The sequence below is a fragment of the Lycium barbarum genome, chromosome 2, assembly GCF_019175385.1.
Source record: "Lycium barbarum isolate Lr01 chromosome 2, ASM1917538v2, whole genome shotgun sequence".
Lineage (NCBI taxonomy): Eukaryota > Viridiplantae > Streptophyta > Magnoliopsida > Solanales > Solanaceae > Lycium > Lycium barbarum.
The window spans coordinates 837,411-858,145 of NC_083338.1; the positions used below are offsets into that span (position 1 = coordinate 837,411).

Genomic DNA, 20,735 nt, shown 5'->3' on the forward strand with positions numbered 1-20,735 from the left:
TAAAGAATTATCAAAGTTATGTCGGACCCGGTATACTTATGCCAAGTCTGCCCATAAGGCATGAGTATGCCAAGTCCGACATAAATTTGGTAATTCCTTAACAAGTATATGCCGGGTCCGACATACACGCGACCCAAATCTTACCTTGAATTTTTTTTTAATTTATGCTTGAGCGGGGATTCGAATTCAGAACCTCATAATTTTTACGTGAATGCTTAGAGTTATAATGTGAAGGGCAAAAATTAAAGACCAGCAATATGAGGGGCATAATTTAAAGACCACAAATATGAGGGGCAAAATTTAAAGACCATCACAAAAGAAGGGCAATCCGCGCAAAAAAAAATGAAACGACTCCCTATGTCCAAAACCCTCAAAGCTAAAATCCCCAAAACATTTCATAATCGAACTAAACCACAAACCAAACACGACCTCTTTCCCCATTTTTCTCAAAATTGAGGAGCAACAATGCCAACTGTTAGTGTTGGAAAAGACCGTTTATTCGAAGCCCTAGGTTCTACTTACAGTAAGTTTAATTCTCTTTCACTATCAAAATTACCGCATTTTAATTACTTTTTTTTTACCGTTAGATTGATTTTTTTTTGTTGATATGAATTTGCAGCTGATGATGAATTTGATGAATTGTGCTTTAAGTTTGGTATTGAGCTTGATGATATAGTAAGCACTGTTCAATTCCGCATTTAGATGCTATTCTCTTTGTTTTTTGGGATAATTTCAATAATATACAATCCAGCATAAAATATTACATCCACGTAGCCATATTTTCTTATTTACATCTGCATAGCCAACTTTTCTTTTTTTGCAGCAGGGTTTATATAAACTATGTACAACATTATACACTTGGTGTAGACAATGTATAAACCTATATAAAAATGTATAATGATGTATAAAAGGGCTATTTTGGGTAATATTAGAAATATGGGCTATTTCGGGTAAATATTTTCTCCAAATAGACATAGTATTTTCCCTTTATTTTTTGGTTAGAAAAGAGTGTCAACTTACCAAATCAATAAAGTTTTTCCAAATTTGTCCTTATTAAGTGTTAAGTGACCAAATACCAATACCTATTTAATTAGGGGTAATTTAGTCAAATTACCTATTTTTGCCTAGGAGTTAGTATTTTCTTAAGGCGCGTGCAAATAGCTAAGTGGACATTCTTTTTGAACCGGAGAGAGTAACATATTTGTATATAAAAAAAGTTTAACGACTTCAAAATCAACTTCAGACGTACAGATTAAAGTTAAAAAATTCAAGTCTGAAATTACAAATTTCATATATACAAGTCTAAAGTTAAGCTTGTCAAAGCCAAATTTCAGACAAGTTAAATTACGAGTCTTAAGTTTTGGATTGCCGGACCAAACTTTAATCTCGCAATAAATGCTAGATATGCTTAATTTATAATCAACATAGAACTAAATCGTGTTCTCGATCACAAATCATCCAAAAAATGTTGTACATGATTTGTTTGTTCATGGTAGTATCAAATTTCAGGACCTCCACAATTTTTTTTTTCTTTTAAACGAATTGACCCTTCCCTAGGCCCTGCTAACTCGGGATGCTTTGTGCATTGGGCTGCCCCATATGTTATTTAGTAAAACTGTTTGTAGTTTCCAAATATGTAAATTTTATATCCAAAAACTTGTGAATTGAGCAAATTTGATGCTGCTGTTATACTTTGGATCAGTAACATTCTGGGGATGTAAGAAGTAATTTGTATAGTCATATGTGTTTTTCTCTCTTCAGCAAGTTTATTTGATCCAAGCATTGAGTTGTTGGTCTCCTATTGAGTCTATGCTTGTTTGAAAAAATGTAGACAACAGAAAAAGCAATTCAGAGAAAAGAAAAGCATTTGGAGGAAGAGGGAACGGACGACGATGGAGAGACCATATACAAAATTGAAGTTCCGGCAAACAGGTGGTCTTGTCTGCTTTTCATAATCACATTGCAAAATCAATTTTCCTGAATTTGTAGAAACTTTTGGAGATTTTGATTTTGCTTTGAATATTTGGAATCAAGTATAACTGATTTTCTTTGGTGGGCTACTAGCATTTTGCACTTAGTTTAGTGGAGTGATGTTAAATTGTTTTTTATTTGGAGGATAACAACGTTGGTTTTAATTTTGGCACTGGTAGTGTAACATGTCTTCATTAAAACTGGTATTGCAGATATGATTTGCTTTGTCTTGAAGGACTAGCGCAAGCTCTCCGAATATTTAGCGGGATTGACCCAATCCCAACGTATAAGGTGGCGGATATTGGTAAAGATTCTATGCTTGAAGTGCATGTCAAAACAGAGGTACTAATTTTTAATACATTTTATTACTTGATCCCCCCCCCCCCCCCCCCCCCCCCCCCCAAAAAAAAAAAAAAGTGGTAAAGAAACTAATTAGTTATAAAGAAATTTCTTATTGCATTAACTATTGTCTTTCCCTGTTTAGACATCCAAGATTCGCCCATATGTTGTATGTGCTGTCTTAAGAGGTGTAACATTTGATGAGGCTAAATACAATAGCTTCATTGATCTACAAGACAGGCTGCATCAAAACATTTGCAGGTATTGCTAGACTATAAAGCGCAGTTTGAGATTCCTGTTTATCTTTTCTTTTTCAACTGAAATTTCTATTGTTGAGACGTAATATAATTAAATAATCGCCCCAAGCTTTCTATGTAATGGTTAGAGCGCAACTTCTGAGTGTGGGTTAGGTGCACGTTACTGGCTGGGACCATGCTACAGACAGAAGCATGGTATTTAAGTGGGGAAAGTTAGAGGGACGGGCTTATTATTCCGAGTTCCGGATGCGCCATTGGCCCTTAAGATTTCTCGATTATAAAAGAAAAATTAGGTAACTAAAAGTGTTTTTTCTAATATAATGTGATGGTCACACACTTCAACATGATATTAGAGCTGACATAAATGTTGGGTTCAAACGCACCGCAATAAAAATAGATCTCCACTGTTTGGCCCATGAATAAGAATCAGGCCACACATGACGGGGCCTGTTGAGACATAATATAACTAAGTGATTAAAAATGTGTTCTCTTTAACAACTTAAGCTTAGATGGAAAGGTTGCACACTTCAACACCTATTTAACTCTTTTAGTTTCTGTTAGCCCTACTTGATGTTAAATTTTGTTTAATGACATCTTGAAGCATGGCGGATCACTACTCGGGTGGAATTAATTCTTATATTTTCCTATTATCTTTTTGTTTCTCGGCTGTAAAGATACTGTAAAACTTTGTACTTGTGCGGTCTATTTTCAGCTTTCATGAGGAATCAGTGAGTAGATAGCTTTTACTGGTTTTCCTGAACTTATGAAGCTTCTGTACATGGTTGGATACCCTTCAGTTATTCTTTTAAAGGGATTTGACTTGTAAAGAAATTATATAGAAATCTTAGCTTGTTCAGTAAATGAGACTAGGCGAAAGGATTACTTTAATCATGCGAGTTAACTTATTGTCGCCAAAAAAAGGAATTTTCTTTTCAAAGTTTTTTAGAGCTTATGGGGGATAAGATATGCAATTTATTTCACCTAAATGAGAGCATGATTCATTATTTTGGGATAGGCATAAAGCATGTTTCATATCTTGTACTAACAACTTTATTATCTAAAAGAGTCCTCATGTGTTTTCTCTTGCTTACACTTAGGTACTCATTGTTTGTTCTCCTTTTTGCTTTTTCTAGGCGACGAACCTTGGTTGCAATTGGTACCCATGACCTAGATACAATTGAAGGACCTTTCACATATGAGGTATATGTGAATTGTATACCTAGCTTGATTCAAAGTTTTTCTTGTATTACTAGCTCTAAATAAGAGTGACAGCCTGATTTTTCCTTGTAAATCTGATTCTTGTGTACTGTATTCTTTTCCCTAAGTAGTTTTTGATGGGGGATGCTTAAAATTTTTCCCTCTAATTTCAGGCTTTGCCTCCTGCAGAAATAAATTTTGTGCCATTAAAGCAGGTAATTGGTTTATTTTAGCAGTTGGCCTAGGTTATGATGGTGTTAAAGCTGATATTTTGTGGTTGTTTTTTCAGACCAAAAAGTTCAAAGCTGATGAGCTGATGGAATTTTACAAAGTGAGTTGCAACTTATCCTTTTCTTCTTTGTCTCTATTATTGTTCTTGTTATATCTTGAAGATTCACTTAGATTAATTTTGTACTTTAAAGACATATCTAACACATCACTGCGCTGATTTGCAGTCGGATTTGAAGCTGAAGAAGTTTCTGCACATAATCGAGAATTCACCAGTGTACCCTGTTATATATGATTGCAAAAGGTATCCAGCTCACAAATGAGCCTACCCGTCTGGAGCTATCTTACTGCATTTATTTACTTCGTTGCCTGTCCAATGACCTATATGTTTTTTTAGATAGAGTAATAACTTTATTGATAAAATTTGGAAACAAAAGACTTGTTGGAGATAAAAGTCGAGGCTGTTGTGGTTAGAAGAAGGGGATTCGAACACAATTCTTTTGTAGAGTAGCAGTTGCAAACAGAAAGACAGATTTGAATGGGGGAATGGAAGTGCACAAGGGGGTGGAGGGGATAGAAGAGGCGACTATAGGTTCCTGTGATCGTTTATTTGAAGAGGAATTGTGGTGGAGACCAAAATTGGCGGTGTTGATTTTTAATCAGGTAAGAGAGGAAAAGAGGGGGTGGTTGGAGAGGGAGATTGGCAAAGAGGAGGTGAGGAGCGTTGGTTTATTGTGTGGGGGATAAAGCTTCGGGCCAAATGGGTTCACGTTGGCACTCTTCCAGCAGTGTTCGGATACATTTAAAGGTGAGGCGATGGAGACTATTAGGGAGTTTCAGTGGAGTTTAAAACAAGTATTAATGCATCTTTATTATCATCAATCCTAATAGGGAAGGAGCAACGAGCATCAAGAATTATAGACTTATTAGTCTAGTGGTAAACATCTATAAGATAAATCTCTGAGGTGCTTTCCTTAGACTAAAGAAGGTCTTGGTCGAGACTATGTCTACTTCCCAAAATGCTTTTGTTGAGGATAGACAGATTCTAGATGAATTTTGGCCACTATCTTTCTACAACTCATTAGTCACTCTCTGTTCTGCAGGACTGTTGTATCTTTACCCCCCATTATTAATGGTGCACATTCAGCCATTTCACTGAAAACAAAGAATGTGTTTATAGAATGTACAGCCACAGATTTGACGAAGGCCAACATTGTTCTGAACACAATGGTAGGAGCTAGAAGCTCTTTTTCCTTTCCTCCAGTTTGCTGGGACTCTGACTAATTAAATATTACATGTAGGTAACCATGTTTTCAGTGTACTGTGAGCGGAAGTTTGAAGTCGAACCGGTTAAAGTAACATATCCTGATGGAAAATCATTTGTTTATCCCGATCTCTCAATCTACGACATGAATGTGCCTTTGTCCTACATTACTGGTATCATTGGAGTTCAATTGCCAGAGGATAAGGTATTATAGAGTTTGCTGTTCATCCTCTCTTCTTCTCTCTTCGTCATGTAAACAGAAGTTTCTGTCATTTTATCATCATTTTTTTTAAAAGAACTGGTAACTATATCTTTTATATGGCAAATATAGCAAAACAGTACTTAGGTAGTACTGAAACTATATTTACAACAAACTCTAAATCTTACTGTCCTCTTTCTAGATTGAATCTAAAACATCAATAATAGAGACAGTATCATTTGAGTAGATCTGATTGCACCAAAAACACAGAAGCAAGATAAGAGTTTAGCTTAATCTTCTGCAACCCACTCTCCACATTCTCAAAACATCTGGAATTTTCCCTTCCAAATTGTCCACCAGATGTAGGCAGGGACAATTCTCCATCTGCTCCTGTCCTTTGCCTGTAAGCCTGTTTCCTCCCAACTTTTGATAGCATCTGTGGCCTTTCCAGGCATGGTCCAAGAGATGCCTTTGAGTGTACGCAGTCCTTACCCCTACCTTGGGAGGTAGAGAGGCTGTCTCCGAAAGACCCTCGGAGTTGCCAACAGATCCATATTCCATATTTGTAAAATCATTAATGGGGTATAGAAAGCTTTTCCTCCAGTTAATGTCATTTTATCATTGTATCTTCATGACAATTATGATGTTGGTCACAAATGTTCTGTAACTTCCAATATTTAGGACTCCAGCATTTAGTTGACCGAAACCGGTGCCTATGGCAACTATACCAAGTCCACATGGTTGCATAAACTACACTAGTGTGTGGTAGTAGATGTCATTATGCTTCAAACAGTATCTGGGGATTTTTCTTGACCTGTAATATAACTCATCCTAAGCTTGAATATTTTTTTTTTGCTCTTGCTCTAATTCAATGCTCCCAGACACAGATTCCCAGGTAAGCAAAATAGATCCAGATCTGATTCTCTCTCCTCAAACCACCATCACAGCCCTCACTCCAGCATGACTCCAGCTCTCTCTCTCTCCTCCATAGCCTCCATCTACAGCTTTTTCTCTCTCCTCCATAGCCTCCATCTACAGCTTTTTCTAGTTCTTTTGCTTTCTCTCTCCTCCAAATCTTTTCAGATCTACCCTCTGTCGACATCGGCGACCTCTGACAGTGCCGGATAAATTTTCCGGCGACCTGTCAGTGCCGGAAAAAAAAAAAAAACTCCGGCGACCTGAGTTGCTGCCGGCAGAATCACCAGTGACATCTGACAGTGCCGGCGACCACATCAATCAACATAAAACTCCTTCAGTGGTCATTTCAGTCTCTTCAGTGACTTTCATTAGAAACATGCAGGGCTCACACCTTTTTTTCATCAGTGGGGATAAATCCTTTGAACTCAGGAATACGGGGGATAAATATTATAACTGGTTTTCATTAATAGAAAGGGGCAAGAGATATACAAGCAAGATCAATATGGATATTCAGAACCTGAGATGGGTGTGCGAAGCGCTTATTCAAGCATCAAAAGGCACTGGTCGACTATATAGAAGGTGGGGTAGAAAACAACAACACAATCTTTTCAGAGTTTACCAAAACTTCAATGTTTATGGTAGATTTGTTCGCATAGAGGTTTGGCATGGTTCATCTAAAGCAGCAGTGATAATCCCTGAGATCAGCCTCAACAGTGGATGGTCAGATATTGCGAAGAAAATCCTTCGATTTCTGAAAGAATTCAGCGAAGCAGAGCCACTGCTTCCTCCTCCCCCATTGACAAAATCTTATCGTGCAGCTGCTAGCATTGACAGATGGCCAGATATAAGTCAAGGAACCAACAAAGGAGAATTGAATGGAAAACATCCTCTGCACAGAAGCTTGGTTGGCACCTTCAATGACCCATTTCATCACAGTCCCAATCCCGAAACTATTCAGAAATGGTTCATTAGTAGATTGAGAGTTACTGCTGGCATCAAAGTCATACCTTTAGACCACAATCAGTTCCTCTTTGAGCTTCCTTCCAGGCAAGAGGCAATAAGGGTAAAGGCAGGGAATTGGTTCTGGAACGGAAGACATCTTTCTTTATCTTGGTGGTCGCATGACATTTTCTCATTGCAATCTGGTAACTGCTCGGAAAACATATGGTTGAAAGTTTTTGGAATCCCCCTAAATGCTTGGTCAATGGATACTTTTGAACATATAGGGGCTCGTTGCGGGGGTTATGTCGGTGTTGATGAAGATACGAAGAACAGAACCCACCTGATCTGGGCTCGCATTTGCGTCAAAAAATCAGCTATGAAGTTTCCGGCAAGTTTGAATTTTGAATTTGATGATAGGATCTTCGAATTGCCAATAATTAAGGAAATCCGGTCTTTTTCTTTACATGCTGGTCCTTCAACTGGTTTGCCCGAGGTTGGTAATAAGATGGGATCAAATTCTCTCTCAGCTCCACGTGTTAATACCATTAATGATTCACGTGACACACGTGTGGAAGAACCTGTGGAGAAAAGAAGGAATTTGAAGGATTTAAACACAAATGGGCCGGCCTTATTCTCTTATAATAGTCAGGGTAGTAAGAAACACTACAAAGGGAGAATTTCATTAGCTTTGAACAACGGTTACTACACTAAAGGCCCACTTACAAGCAAACACTTCAAGCAACACAAAAAGAAGCAAGTGTGGAGATCATCTGTACCAAAGCTGGACCCATGCTGCTTCAGAGCTTCATCTTCCTTGAATGCTTCATTCTCTTTTGATCCTTTTGAACTAGAAATTCAAGCTTCTAGTCTCAGGGATTTAGAACTCATGGAGGGGACACTATCCGAGCCTGAAGCAGATGATGAAGCGGTTCACGCAGGACACTTGATGGACCCACATATACCCAAACCGATATTCTCAGCACTGTCAGTTTCAAATGAATCTGACTCTGGTATCTCATCTCAGTCCTACAACAGTTTTCTTCCTTTGCCTTGGCATGATCCACAAATTCAAACTGTTGATATCCCTGATGTGGTGGAAACCTCAAAATGGACGAAGTTGACAATGATGAAGGCTTGCAAAGTGTTGGGGGTAAATGTTGCTGGGTTTGAACACGAACTTCTGGGAATTATTCTGAGAATGGAGGAAAAAAGGAAAGTGCAGATTCTTGAGCAAAAAAATAAAACAGGAGAATTAAAGAAAGGGAAAAGCAAAGCAGTTACTGAACTTAAAAGATTGGATTGGGGTCTCCAGGACGGGAGTGGGAAGAAAGAGAGGGGCAGGTCTCACAAGGCTCGTTCCAGATGAGAGTTAAAACACTCAGCTGGAATGTGCAGGGTCTCAACAATAAAGACAAGAGAAACACTTTGAAATCTCTTATTCACAAGTGGGGAGTTGATATTATTTGCCTGCAGGAAACCAAAATAGAGACATGGAATCCATCTCTAATCAGGAAAATTTGGGGAAACAGATGGATCTCTTGGGCAGAGGATCTTTGGCTCGAGTTAGCATCTATCAGGGGATTGTGGTCTGACCTATGGGTCATAGGAGGGGATTTCAATGTGTGCAGATTTGTGGGGGAAAGATTGAACTGCGTTAGAAGATCAAGGACGATGCTGGGCTTCTCCAACACTATTCTAGACCTGGATTTGATTGACCCTCCACTTCAGGGAGCACAATTTACCTGGTCAAGAGGGGAGGAGTCTCTCCAAGCCTCTAGAATTGACAGGTTCCTTATCTCAACAGAATGGAGCGAGATGTTCAATACTATCAAACAGTACCCCTTGCCTAGAGTTTTTTCTGATCATAAATCAATTATCCTGGAAAGTGGAGATTGGGAGACCACACCTTCTTATTTCAAATTTGAAAACATGTGGCTTCAAGCTGAGGGTTTCATGGACATGATAGAAGGATGGTGGATTTCTTACACTGTATTAGGCACCCCAGACTTTGTGCTAATGCAGAAACTAAGAAATCTCAAGAAAGACATTACTAAATGGAATAGGGACGTCTATGGAACAATCGAGACTCAAAGGAACAAGGCACTCAAAGAACTTTGGAAGCTGGACCAGTTAGCTGAGCTCAGAGCTCTCTCTATAGAAGAGAAAGGTCAGACATTGAATCTCAAACTTGAACTTCAGCAAATAGCAACCGCTGAAGAGATCTCATGGAGACAAAAATCAAGATGTTTATGGTTGAAAGAGGGGGATAAGAATACAAAGTTTTTCCAAAGAATGGCCAACTCTCATAGAAAGGGCAATACCATTGACAGACTCAAAATAGGGAATGAAGTAATTGAAGACAAAGGAAGGATCAAGGATGGTATTCTGGAGTACTATCAACAAATTTACAAAGAAACTGAATCTTGGAGACCCTCAGCTGTCTTTGAAGGTCTGTCAAGTCTCAACACAGTGGATAAAGAGGACCTTGAACTTCCTTTCACCGAAATGGAGATTTTAGAAGCTCTCATGACTTGTGCCCCTGACAAAGCTCCAGGCCCTGATGGTTTCACTATGGCTTTCTTTCAAAAATCATGGAACTTCATCAAAGCAGACCTGCTAGCAGCTTTTAATTTCTTTCATCAGAATTGCCAAATGGTGAGATCATGCAATGCCTCTTTCATTGCTCTTATCCCAAAGAAGAAAGGGGCCGCAGAGCTTAGAGATTATAGGCCTATAAGTCTTATAGGCAGTGTCTACAAATTGCTGGCCAAAATTTTAGCTAAGAGGCTCGGAAAAGTGGTGGATTCCTTAGTTTCTGGATAGCAGAGTGCTTTTCTGAAGAATAGACAGATCACTGATGCATCTATGATTGCCAATGAAGTGCTAGACTGGAAAATTAAAAGTGGTGAGACTGGGATCCTATGCAAATTAGATATTGAGAAAGCTTTTGATCAGCTTAACTGGGCTTATTTAGTCAACATTTTGAAGCAAATGGGTTTCGGGGAAAGGTGGATAAGGTGGATTTATTTCTGTATTTCGACAGTGAAGTTTTCAATTCTGGTGAACAGAAGTCCAGTTGGGTTTTTCTCTTCTCAAAAGGGACTCAGGCAGGGGGATCCATTGTCCCCTTTCCTCTTTATCATTGCGATGGAAGGATTATCTCAGCTGTTAGCAAAGGCCAAAGAACTTCAGTGGATTCAAGGGTTCCAAGTGGGCAGAAATCCTTCCACCTCAGTCTCAGTCTCTCATCTACTCTATGCAGATGACACCCTTATATTTTGTGGAGCTGATTGTCAGCAGGTCTCTAATCTCAACACCACCCTCATGATCTTTGAGGCCATCTCTGGACTTCATATCAACATGCTTAAGAGCACTATATATCCAGTGAATGAAGTGACCAACCTAGAAGCTCTTGCTGATATTCTTAGCTGCAAAACAGGCTCCTTTCCCACCACCTATTTGGGACTTCCTTTGGGTGCTAAATTCAAATCATCTGGGATATGGAGTGGGGTCATTGAAAGAATGGAGAAAAGACTAGCCACTTGGAAGATGCAATATCTCTCATTGGGTGGCAGGCTCACCCTCATCAAAAGTGTCCTAGACAGCATTCCCACTTACTTTATGTCACTCTTCCCTATGCCAAGCTCAGTTCTAAAGCAAATTGACAGGCTTAGAAGGAAATTCCTATGGGAAGGTAACAGTGTTACTCATAAATTCTCTTTGGTCAAATGGCAATCAGTTATTCAACCCAAAGGCCAAGGGGGGCTGGGGATTAGAAATCTTAAGTTTCATAACAACAGCCTACTCATGAAGTGGCTTTGGAGATATGGTCAAAATGAGGCAGGGTACTGGAAGGAAATCATCAAAGCTAAATATGGTATTCAAGACCACTGGACTGCAAAGAAAAGCAATGAACCACATGGTGTTGGAGTATGGAAACACATCAGTAGTCTCCAAGAGGAATTCTTCCAGGCTGTCTCATTCAAGGCTGAAAATGGGCTCAAGATCAGATTTTGGCAGGACAAATGGCTTGGGGACACTTTAGTAAAAGATTTATTTCCCTCACTATTTCTGATAGCTTCTAACAAAGAAGCAACATTAGCTCAATATAGAGTTAACAACTGTTGGACACCAATTTTAAGGAGAAACTTACAGGATTGGGAAGTTGATGATTTTCTTTCTCTATTAGAAAGTTTGGGACAAAGTACTTTGGTGGCAGATTTTCAGCACAGAATACTCTGGGGCAATTCTAAGAAAAAGATTTTCACTGTGAAGGAATGTTACAACAACTGGTGCTCTCAAAATAGCCTTTTAGAGGTTTGGCCTTGGAAGCTTGTATGGAGAACCAGACAACCTCTCAGAGTTACTTGCTTCACTTGGACTGCACTGAAGGAAGCATGCCTAACACAAGACAATCTTAGAAGGAGAGGTGTAATAGTTGTTAACATGTGTACCATGTGCAAGCAGACCAATGAATGTGTCAACCATCTATTTTTGCACTGCCCTGCAGCAGCTAGCCTCTGGTTTTTCTTCTACTCTATGCTTGGTCTACAATGGGTAATGCCCTTCAACATCAAATATGCATATGCTAGCTGGATACTCTGGAGAGTTGACAAATCCATTAAAAGAATTTGGAGAATGATCCCAGCAGTAATATTTTGGACCCTATGGAAGGAGAGAAACAACAGATGCTTTGAAGGAATCTCAACTCCTATTTGCTCTCTAAAGTCTAGGTGTTTAGTTAGTCTTTTTAGTTGGCATTTTTTTGCCCCTGTAAACAATGTGGGTAACTTTCTAGATTTTATCAGCTCCTTTTCTCTAGTTCAGTAGAGATAGGATATCTTTAGATTGTTCTACAGGTTTTGCCAAGCTTGCCAGCTTTTCCCATCTGTAACCTTGCATCTTCTTGATGTTTTACTAATGAATTTTATTACTTTACCAAAAAAAAAATATAACTCATCCTTATAGCGAAAGTAGGATATCCAAGAAATGCATCACATACACTCATAATTGATTTTCAGTCACATAGTTGGATACATCTCTTCTTGTTTCTTTTCTTCCTTTACCAGAAAACAATGATAATTGATTTTTTGACTACTTCCATGCTTGTTTTGAAGCACCGAGTACAAATTCCCTTCCATCAGATTGGTGGAAGCAAAGATACCACTCGCTGTACTAGAACATCTCTCTATTAGCTGCCGCTAGATGGTATTTTTCGGAAATTCTCTGTAGCCTGGCTTATTTGGAAGGAGAATTGAATAACTATATGTCCATTTGGATGAAGCTGCTTTGAAATTTGTTCATTCACACACAAACTTTGCTTGGAATAAGTGTGAGATTTAGAGATGTATAGTTTTGGAGAACCAATAATTTGCTTGAACTGTCAAATTGTTTAGTATTGGGGTGGAATAGGTCCAAATGGAATCAATGGATATAGGGGATTCATATATCTAACCAACTAGTTTTTGGTTGACAAACGTTGCAGCTCTTCTTGCTGACATTTAAGCATATTCTTGGTCGCTTTAATATGCTTTCAATGGATTTGTGATTTCCACAATTTTAGTGTCCTTTAAAAATTGAGTCATATAACTAGAACAGATGGAGTTAATTTTCTATTTTTTCTTAATAGGCAATGTACTTATGAATAATGGAGTCATCAATTTATGATCTTATCCTCCCCAACATCCCTGGTAAGGTCCGTGTACACTTTACCCTCCCCAGACCCTACATTGTGGGATTTCACTGGGTGTGGTGGTGTTGTTGTATCCTCCCCAACATGAAGTTAATAGATCCAAATGCTGTCTGAAATACTTTGATAGTTGTTTAGTTTAAAGGGGGATTAGGTGGAGAATAATGATTGGATCCATGTTTGGCATATTGGATTAATGAATGATGGCACCAAGGGGGAACGCTCCAAAAGTTTATTTGGGTTCCAAAGCCTTATGATATCTGAAGAGGATGACAAAACCGACTTGGAAACTGTTTTTTTTCCGATTTAATCTTGAATTCTTACTAATAAGTAATACCTACAAAAACTTCACTGTTTAAGAAATAGCATTTAAGTTCAACAAAATAAGTGAAAAACAAATTTGAGTACCCGAGTTGCTAATCCTAATCAAGAAAGCTTTTTATGTTGCTTTGAATTGCTTTCCATGTCTTAAGTGTGCTTCAAACAGTAGCATCAAACATAAGTCTGTGGTGTGATTTGATCCACTGGCTTAGAGTTTAGACATCTCATACGCTCATGGTACTTTTATTGACTTTAATAACATGTCCTTTCTGGTTCCGCTGCTATATTTTGGATGAGAAGGCCATTTCAGAATTTTCAGTTCATTGTTTAAATGCTTCTCAGAAATTTCTTGCAGACTTGCAGTAGTTGCTTGCCCCATTTTGCTTTTATGTGAAAGACATTTGTTGCTTTTACTGCTGTATTGTCCTGTGAGTAGAAAAGAAGATGGAACTTTTATCTAGACTCTGAACAGCTAAACAACATTTCAGGTGGCTAGTTTGTTGCAAAAAATGCAATTGCGTGCAGAGAAATCTGTATCAGAAGATAAAGAAGTCAAGTTTGTTGTATCTGTTCCTCCTACAAGAAGTGACGTTCTTCATCCATGTGATGTAGCGGAGGTATTTGCTTAGAAGCATTACTGCTTATAGTTACTATCCCACCATAGCTTTTCTGCTTATAGTTACTATCCCAACATCTTTTCTGAAGGATGTTGCTATTGCTTATGGCTACAATGAGATCCCAAAGAGAAAACCTGCATCTTTGAAGCCTTTACCTCTCAGTCAATTCAGTGATCTACTGCGTACGGAGGTAATGTGCTTATAAACTTCTTTGTTGTTCATATTGCTAACACCGGCTTGGGACTGTCATGGCCATTTATGTCTTTGCAGAAGGCAGCATCATTTTCTATTGTGTTCTGTGTAGTCTCTGTGACATGTAATCTTTAAGAAAATTATTTCTTCTCTTCATTCTCAAAAAAAAATTCTTGTCTAAGCCCTCAATACTTTTTTCTCAGACTGCTTTATCAGGGTTTTTTTCCCTGCTTTTGTTAGTTGCATTTTCATATTGTTTTGAGCTATTTGTGCTTATTTGGCCTTTTCTCGTCATGTTTTCTCGAGCCGAGGGCCTTTCGGAAACAGCCTCCCTATCTTTCGAGATAGGGGTAAGGTCTGCGTACATGTTACCCTCCTCAGACCCCACATTGTGGGATTTCACTGGGTATGTTGTTGTTGCCCTCAATACTTGGAAATGGAAAAATATAGTTTGGGACCTTTAGAGTTCGCAAACAATTCAGTTCTAGTCAGCAAGAGGGGGGGGGGGGGGGGGGAGGGGGAGTTTCAATGTCTCAGTTTTAGTTCCAATGTCTTTTATAGTCTGGTTGGATTATAACCCCTTCTCTGAGCTATACGTCCCAACTTCATTTTTCTTTCTGATCACGTACTTCCCTTTTTGGATTTTGGACTTCGATATTAAAGTCCTTTTATTAAGGTTTTTTTTTTCTTTTCATAGGATGATGTCATAGACAATTAATGTGTATTGAGGTGTTGTCTTATTGAACTATATATTTCAAATGCAGCTTAGTCCAAAAAACAAATGCAGCTTAGTACGTCAGTATTCGGTGGTCGTCACATAAGTTTTTTAAAAAAGAACTAACTTGTTCTTTCTTCATGAAGTTTTCCACTCTGTGTGTTCTCGATTACGTTCTTGATTCATAAATTATTTTTGATATCTTTGCTTCCCATCTAACTTAATGTTCTTCCTATTTTAGATTGCAATGGCTGGTTATACCGAGGTGTTAACATTTATCTTGTGTTCCAAGAAAGAAATTTCCTCCATGTTGAACCATGAAGAGGATAACTCTGCTGTGATCATTGCTGATTCCCGTACTTCTGAATTTGAGGTGAGTCTGCTCTGTCTCGAAAAAAAATTAAGTCGTCAATCGACTCTATGGCTTCCTTGCCAGAAACCTCTTATTGCATGGTTTAGCCTGTTATTTTGGAAGAAGAAAATTTAGCATACCACTTTGAATATTGTTCTTGACTAAGAAGACAACATTTAATTTAAAATCTGGGGCATGTGCAACGAGATAAATAAAATGCTGATTAAACCACATCAGTTTATATCAGTTGTTCTATACAATGTCTTGGTGGGCTAAGATAGCCTTCCCCCCCAAATGACCATCTCACCCTCAAAGATGCAACAAATAGCCAAATAGGATGCTCAACTATCTTTTGGGCCATGGGAATGTTTTGACATGATTTGGACGGACCTCCTATGAAGGAATTTGGTATTTGGTACCGAACCCTGTTAGGTTTTAACAATATAATGTAATTAAGAATGTTCCAACACAATATGCCCATGATCTCTTTCAATATCCAAATACAGCTTATGTATAATCTTTTATGCTGACAATTAAGCTGATAAGCTTCCCCACGGTTCAACCATACTCTTCGTATTGTATTGAATTTAGCCTTAAAGCTTTTCTAGGTTAATCCTGATTTGCCAGACTCTAGATATTCTAATGACAGCTCAAAGAGCACCAAGTAGAATGAATCTATCGGATATCCTACTGATCCACAGAATGTAGCCCCACTCAAATGGCTTTAGGCCCAGGTGGGACCTTTTCATCAGCAATGGAGCACGACACATGCACATATGTGCAATCATGTTTCTAAGTGGCATGTAGAAGTAAGAATTGTGATATGGTTTTCATCTGGAGATTGAAACGCAAAATAAGAAGTGAGTAGTTGAACCTCTCATCTGTGCTCTTTGCATCTTATAGGAAAATTGTTGTTCGTCAAAATTAGATATCGATTCAGATTTAAACATGTCTCTTCCCTAGTAAAGGGAGAAAGTACTTGCGGAGGTAGTTAAGGTAGATGATTAAAAGTCCTTTTTGTTGTACTCCCTTGGTCCAGTCTATTAATTTTTTTGATTACTTACTTAGAAGAGATGCTGCTTTGTGTAATTATTCTGTTGTCCGTGATTTAGATTTAATCAAATGCAAACTGCAAGCCTTTTTAATTTGTATAAAGTTCCAGGTTTCTTCTATTTGCATATTTTTGTTCATAGTTATTATGTACCATATGCCGGTAATTAAAACAGCTCGCTCTTTGCAGGTTGTTCGGCCTAGTCTCATGCCTGGACTATTGAGAACTGTGGGGCATAATAAGGACCATCCAAAGCCTATAAAGGTAAATGAAGATAACTAACTTCTGCATGGTTTCACCTGCCATTTACTCTGCCACTGAGCTTACTTTTCAACGTGTGAAGTAAGCTCATTTGCAATTAGTGACAGTTTTAAGTAAATAGCATTTCTCACCAAGTCGTCGAATAGATTGTATTACCTTGTGAGCTATTTAAATCTTTTCAGAAGGAAATATGCTATAAAAGCGTAATTATGTGGAGGATGTTTGTTAACAACCAGTGAAGGGATTTTCTGCTAAGTTTTAAGTGAAACTTGTTAGTTAGTACTACTTTGCTATCTCCAAGTATTAAGTTATGTGATTTGTCATTGCTATTGTTTTGGTGTAGTTACTGCCTTGAATTTTCTCCTTTGCCAATCCTTTTGTGACTGACTTCTGCATGTTAAATTTAATGACTTCTGGAGAATGATCCCAGCAGTAATTTTTTGGACCCTATGGAAGGAGAGAAACAACAGATGCTTTGAAGGAATCTCAACTCCTATTTGCTCTCTAAAGTCTAGGTGTTTAGTTAGTCTTTTTAGTTGGCATTTTTTTGCCCCTGTAAACAATGTGGGTAACTTTCTAGATTTTATCAGCTCCTTTTCTCTAGTTCAGTAGAGATAGGATATCTTTAGATTGTTCTACAGGTTTTGCCAAGCCTGCCAGCTTTTCCCATCTGTAACCTTGCATCTTCTTGATGTTTTACTAATGAATTTTATTACTTTACCAAAAAAAAAAAAATGTCTTTATTTCATTTTTGGTTTCAGATTTTTGAAGTTGGTGATATAGTCCTATTAGATGGCACAAATGATGTTGGTGCAGTAAACCGTCGCCACCTTGCTGCTCTGTATTGTGGCGCAACCTCAGGATTTGAGGTACAGATTTGCCACATTTGTAGCGCATACAGTGGTAGTTTAGTAGTTCTGCTGCACATTACTAGCTCCAGTTGTTGGAATATGTATTCTAATTTGGACGGATATTTTACTTGTAAAGGAAGCTCAGTTCTAGGTCTTTACTTTTCTTCAGGAAGAGTTGATTGCCAATGAACGTTTAAAACGGGAAGGTTGTTGGGCATATGAAAATAGTTCTATTGCCTCAGTCATGAAAGTTATTTCATAATCTGGACCTTATTAGCAAACCACCTCTGCCGTCCAGTCCCTGCAGATCCTCTTTTGGTCTTCCTCTCAGAGTGACCCATTCCTTGTTGGCCCTCTGTTGCAATGAGATTGCCCTACTTTATGATGTGCCCTAAATAGCTTGACCTCTCTTTAAAGGGAAATTTTTTTCTCCCTCCATATTACTTCAAATTGGATGTGACATTTTTCAGTTGAGTTCTCCACTTATATAGATGATTGTTAAAGCACTTATTTACCAATTCAATGTAATAATCAATTCAAACAATTTGATCTCAAGTCTTGTGCTAGTTAGTTAGACTATTGCTATATTGGGATGAAGGGAGTATCTTCTTTAGACATGGATCATTGCAAGTACCGTTCTCCTTTTGCAAGAAGTCTTGTATGCACAGAGAGAGTTCTGGAGAAGTCCATCGTTCGCTTAGGTGGCAGAATGATTTTTTCCCCTGCTTTGACATCAGTTGTGCTGTGATGATTTCTGCAAACTCTGAACTTTCTGCTTCCACAAATACTTTTTATCTCTGGAGAAAAAGGACCAAACTTGGAAGGTTCTTGAATAAAATATATTTTGCTATTTTGCTTATAGGTGAAGTTCCCCCATAGGATTATCTAAAGTCGAACTTCTACAGACTTCCAAGCAATGATTTGATTGCTCCACTGTTATCAGAGTCATATATATAATTATAATCGTCCTGTAGGTTGCGCACTAGCTTCTAGGCACTCAAATGTTTTGACTCTCTTGATAATTTTTTCCAGCTAATACATGGTCTAGTCGACAAAATCATGGAAGCAAATGGTACTAATTTTGTATCACCTGGAGACAGCGCAGGCTACTACATAGAAAGATCAGAGGTAACTGTTTGCATTTTTCCAATTTGCTTCCTGTTACCTCATTATGAGTATTGCTGTGTGTGCTTATTTCTGTCTTAATGTGTTGTAGGAGCCTGCATTTCTTCAGGGAAGACAAGCTAGCATTATTTACAGAGGAAATCGAATTGGAACATTTGGCATTGTGCACCCTAAGGTATTTCAATTGTTAGGCATTGATTTTGCATACAGAACTTGTCAACTAATTTGGCACGTATTCTAATTATTTTCATCATCATATTAAGCATCTCGAGTTTGGTGAAGTCCTATATAAATCTTTTACCCTTCTTGTTGGGCTGTAGGCAATTTGTTTCTGCATATTTTCATTTGGATTCATGGTCAGTGATTCCCTTCTCCAAAATAAAAATAAAAATTATGGTGCTGATTTGAAAGCATCTCTTTGGAACATTTGAAAGTAATTGTTCTCAAGCAAAGACTAACAGGCATAGGTTCCCGGTTATGCATTGAATTATCATCCCGATACATAAGTTTTATGTTTTGCTATTTGGTTTCAGGTCCTCAAGGAGTTTGACATTCCAGATCCCTGCTCCTTTCTGGAGCTTGACATGGAGTCTCTCCTATAGTCAGGTTTCATGATACAATGTACTTTTACGCACTCACTTCTCGATTTCACCTCCCTTTTCTCCTGGAATTAACGCACCTATAGTTTATGTTTGCCGGAGCATCAGCTACCATGCCCTTATCCTCCTGGGAGAGCTTATTCGCGTTTGTTCCATGAAGTACGCTGCTTTTGATGTCAGCACCTGGAGCTGTTAGAATGTGGAGAAAATTTTGACAGTGATACTTGGTAATTGAAGAAGACAGATGATCCGCGTACATTTATTTGATTTCTGTCTGACAGAAACCCTCCCCTCAGGCAATGTGTTTGATATAATCAACACTGAGATTATCATTAGTTGTTAGCCTGGTTAATTCACTTTTTTGAGCAAACATAAGATGATTTTTTCAATGAAGCTGTTCACTTGTCCCCCTCTTATATCTGAATGATTTATTTGTTTTAACATGAAAATAGCCTAACCACTATTGGTGTTGTCCAATGTTGTACATTAGGAAGCTAAACCCGAAACCCAAACTTAATGTTGGTTAAACATAATAAAGCTAGCTAATTAATAGAGTTGGTTTGATTCATCATCATCGGTGTTAGTAATTTGCTACCCAAGATTCTAGGTGTTTCTTAAGGATTTAAATAAAGTACGACCTTTATATGGTTATTAGATGTAGTAAACTAAGGATAATGTTATAACTATAACTAGTATTGAGGTAAGTTCCATAACTGAAAAGTTATACCACTAGAGACCACTGATATCATGAAGCTTGTGTCTGTCTTTTAACTCCGTAGCAAAATTCATCCATACTTGTCCTTGTTGACTCAAAGATTGAGATTATTTTCCCCACTACTCAAAGATTGAGATTGATTCATGAATTATTAGTGTTAGCGCTGCTTATCAGACGGATTGGGCGGATAATTACTCTTAGTGGTTCGGCTTATCGGTTGTCGGCTATTAAATATACTAATCCGCTAGCCAATCAAGAAGATATCATTTGGTTCGGTATCTAGTTAGCAATTATCTAACGGTTATCGGTGTATCAGCCAAAAAACACATAAATATTGGCTCTCTGTGTTTAATCGTATATTTTATGCCACCGAGAACAATAAGCTAGAAATGATCCAAATGTCAATCCGTTCACTAACTGTTAACCCGCTAACTCAATATCAATAAGTCAATTTTGCGGTTGGATTATTTGTTACGGTTCGCTTTTGAACAACCCTAACTAGTGTAGATAGGCATGGTATGAACTCAGAAGCCCGATAAGGGAGAGTCTGGTCCACGAAAGGAAGAGTGCTTCTAGGCATTACGGAAATTGGAATTTTTGAAGCAGCTCTTTATACTGGAACTGAATCCTACACATAAGAGCATTTCGAATGCTAAAAAGTTTTGGTTCATTTTATTTTCGATATAGGAGATTCTAAAAAAGAAAGGAAGGAGGAGTCTTCTTATATGGGGATTGCAGATCTGGCTAGTTATTTAATTTTATAAATAGCCATCACATACTGGACTACTACATTCCATTAGTTTAATAAAGTATTAGGGGCAATTTGCAGGATTGGCCTTCGCTGGGGTGGTCTTTAATTGCCCCTCAAATTTGTGGTATTTAATTTTTGCTCTTCGCTAAAAATTTCTTAGTTTCAGGTTCGAATCTCCCGC

At 38.1% G+C, this 20,735-nt stretch overlaps 1 protein-coding gene across 4 annotated transcripts; it reads left to right on the plus strand.

Moving 5' to 3' along the window:
* The first annotated feature begins 360 nt into the window (after window positions 1-360).
* LOC132625250 (phenylalanine--tRNA ligase beta subunit, cytoplasmic) lies at window positions 361-19,504 on the plus strand. Of its 4 annotated transcripts, none has more exons than XM_060340118.1 (20): window positions 361-523; window positions 620-675; window positions 1,832-1,932; window positions 2,184-2,313; window positions 2,456-2,571; window positions 3,701-3,767; window positions 3,938-3,979; window positions 4,054-4,095; window positions 4,220-4,296; window positions 5,096-5,222; window positions 5,294-5,461; window positions 13,814-13,942; window positions 14,031-14,132; window positions 15,091-15,222; window positions 16,442-16,516; window positions 17,275-17,382; window positions 18,397-18,492; window positions 18,581-18,664; window positions 19,023-19,110; window positions 19,175-19,504. In XM_060340118.1, the coding sequence occupies exons 1-19, from the start codon at window positions 466-468 to the stop codon at window positions 19,089-19,091; spliced, it is 1,779 nt and encodes a 592-aa protein (XP_060196101.1). In that variant the 5' UTR covers window positions 361-465; the 3' UTR covers window positions 19,092-19,110; window positions 19,175-19,504. The 4 variants fall into 4 exon arrangements, with proteins under 4 accessions (XP_060196101.1, XP_060196102.1, XP_060196103.1 ...); XM_060340119.1 differs by having other exon boundaries at window positions 19,197-19,504; XM_060340120.1 differs by having other exon boundaries at window positions 19,023-19,095; window positions 19,197-19,504.
* Window positions 19,505-20,735: the final 1,231 nt, after the last annotated feature.

What these genes read in the sequence shown, in the direction of transcription:
- LOC132625250 (XM_060340118.1), top strand. Translation starts at nt 466, where the DNA reads ATGCCAACTGTTAGTGTTGGAAAAGACCGTTTATTCGAAGCCCTAGGT. An exon ending in GTATTGAGCTTGATGATATA is followed by an intron (nt 676 to 1,831) that starts GTAAGCACTGTT and finishes GAAAAAATGTAG; the next exon opens with ACAACAGAAAAAGCAATTCA. An exon ending in ACCATCCAAAGCCTATAAAG is followed by an intron (nt 16,517 to 17,274) that starts GTAAATGAAGAT and finishes TTTTGGTTTCAG; the next exon opens with ATTTTTGAAGTTGGTGATAT.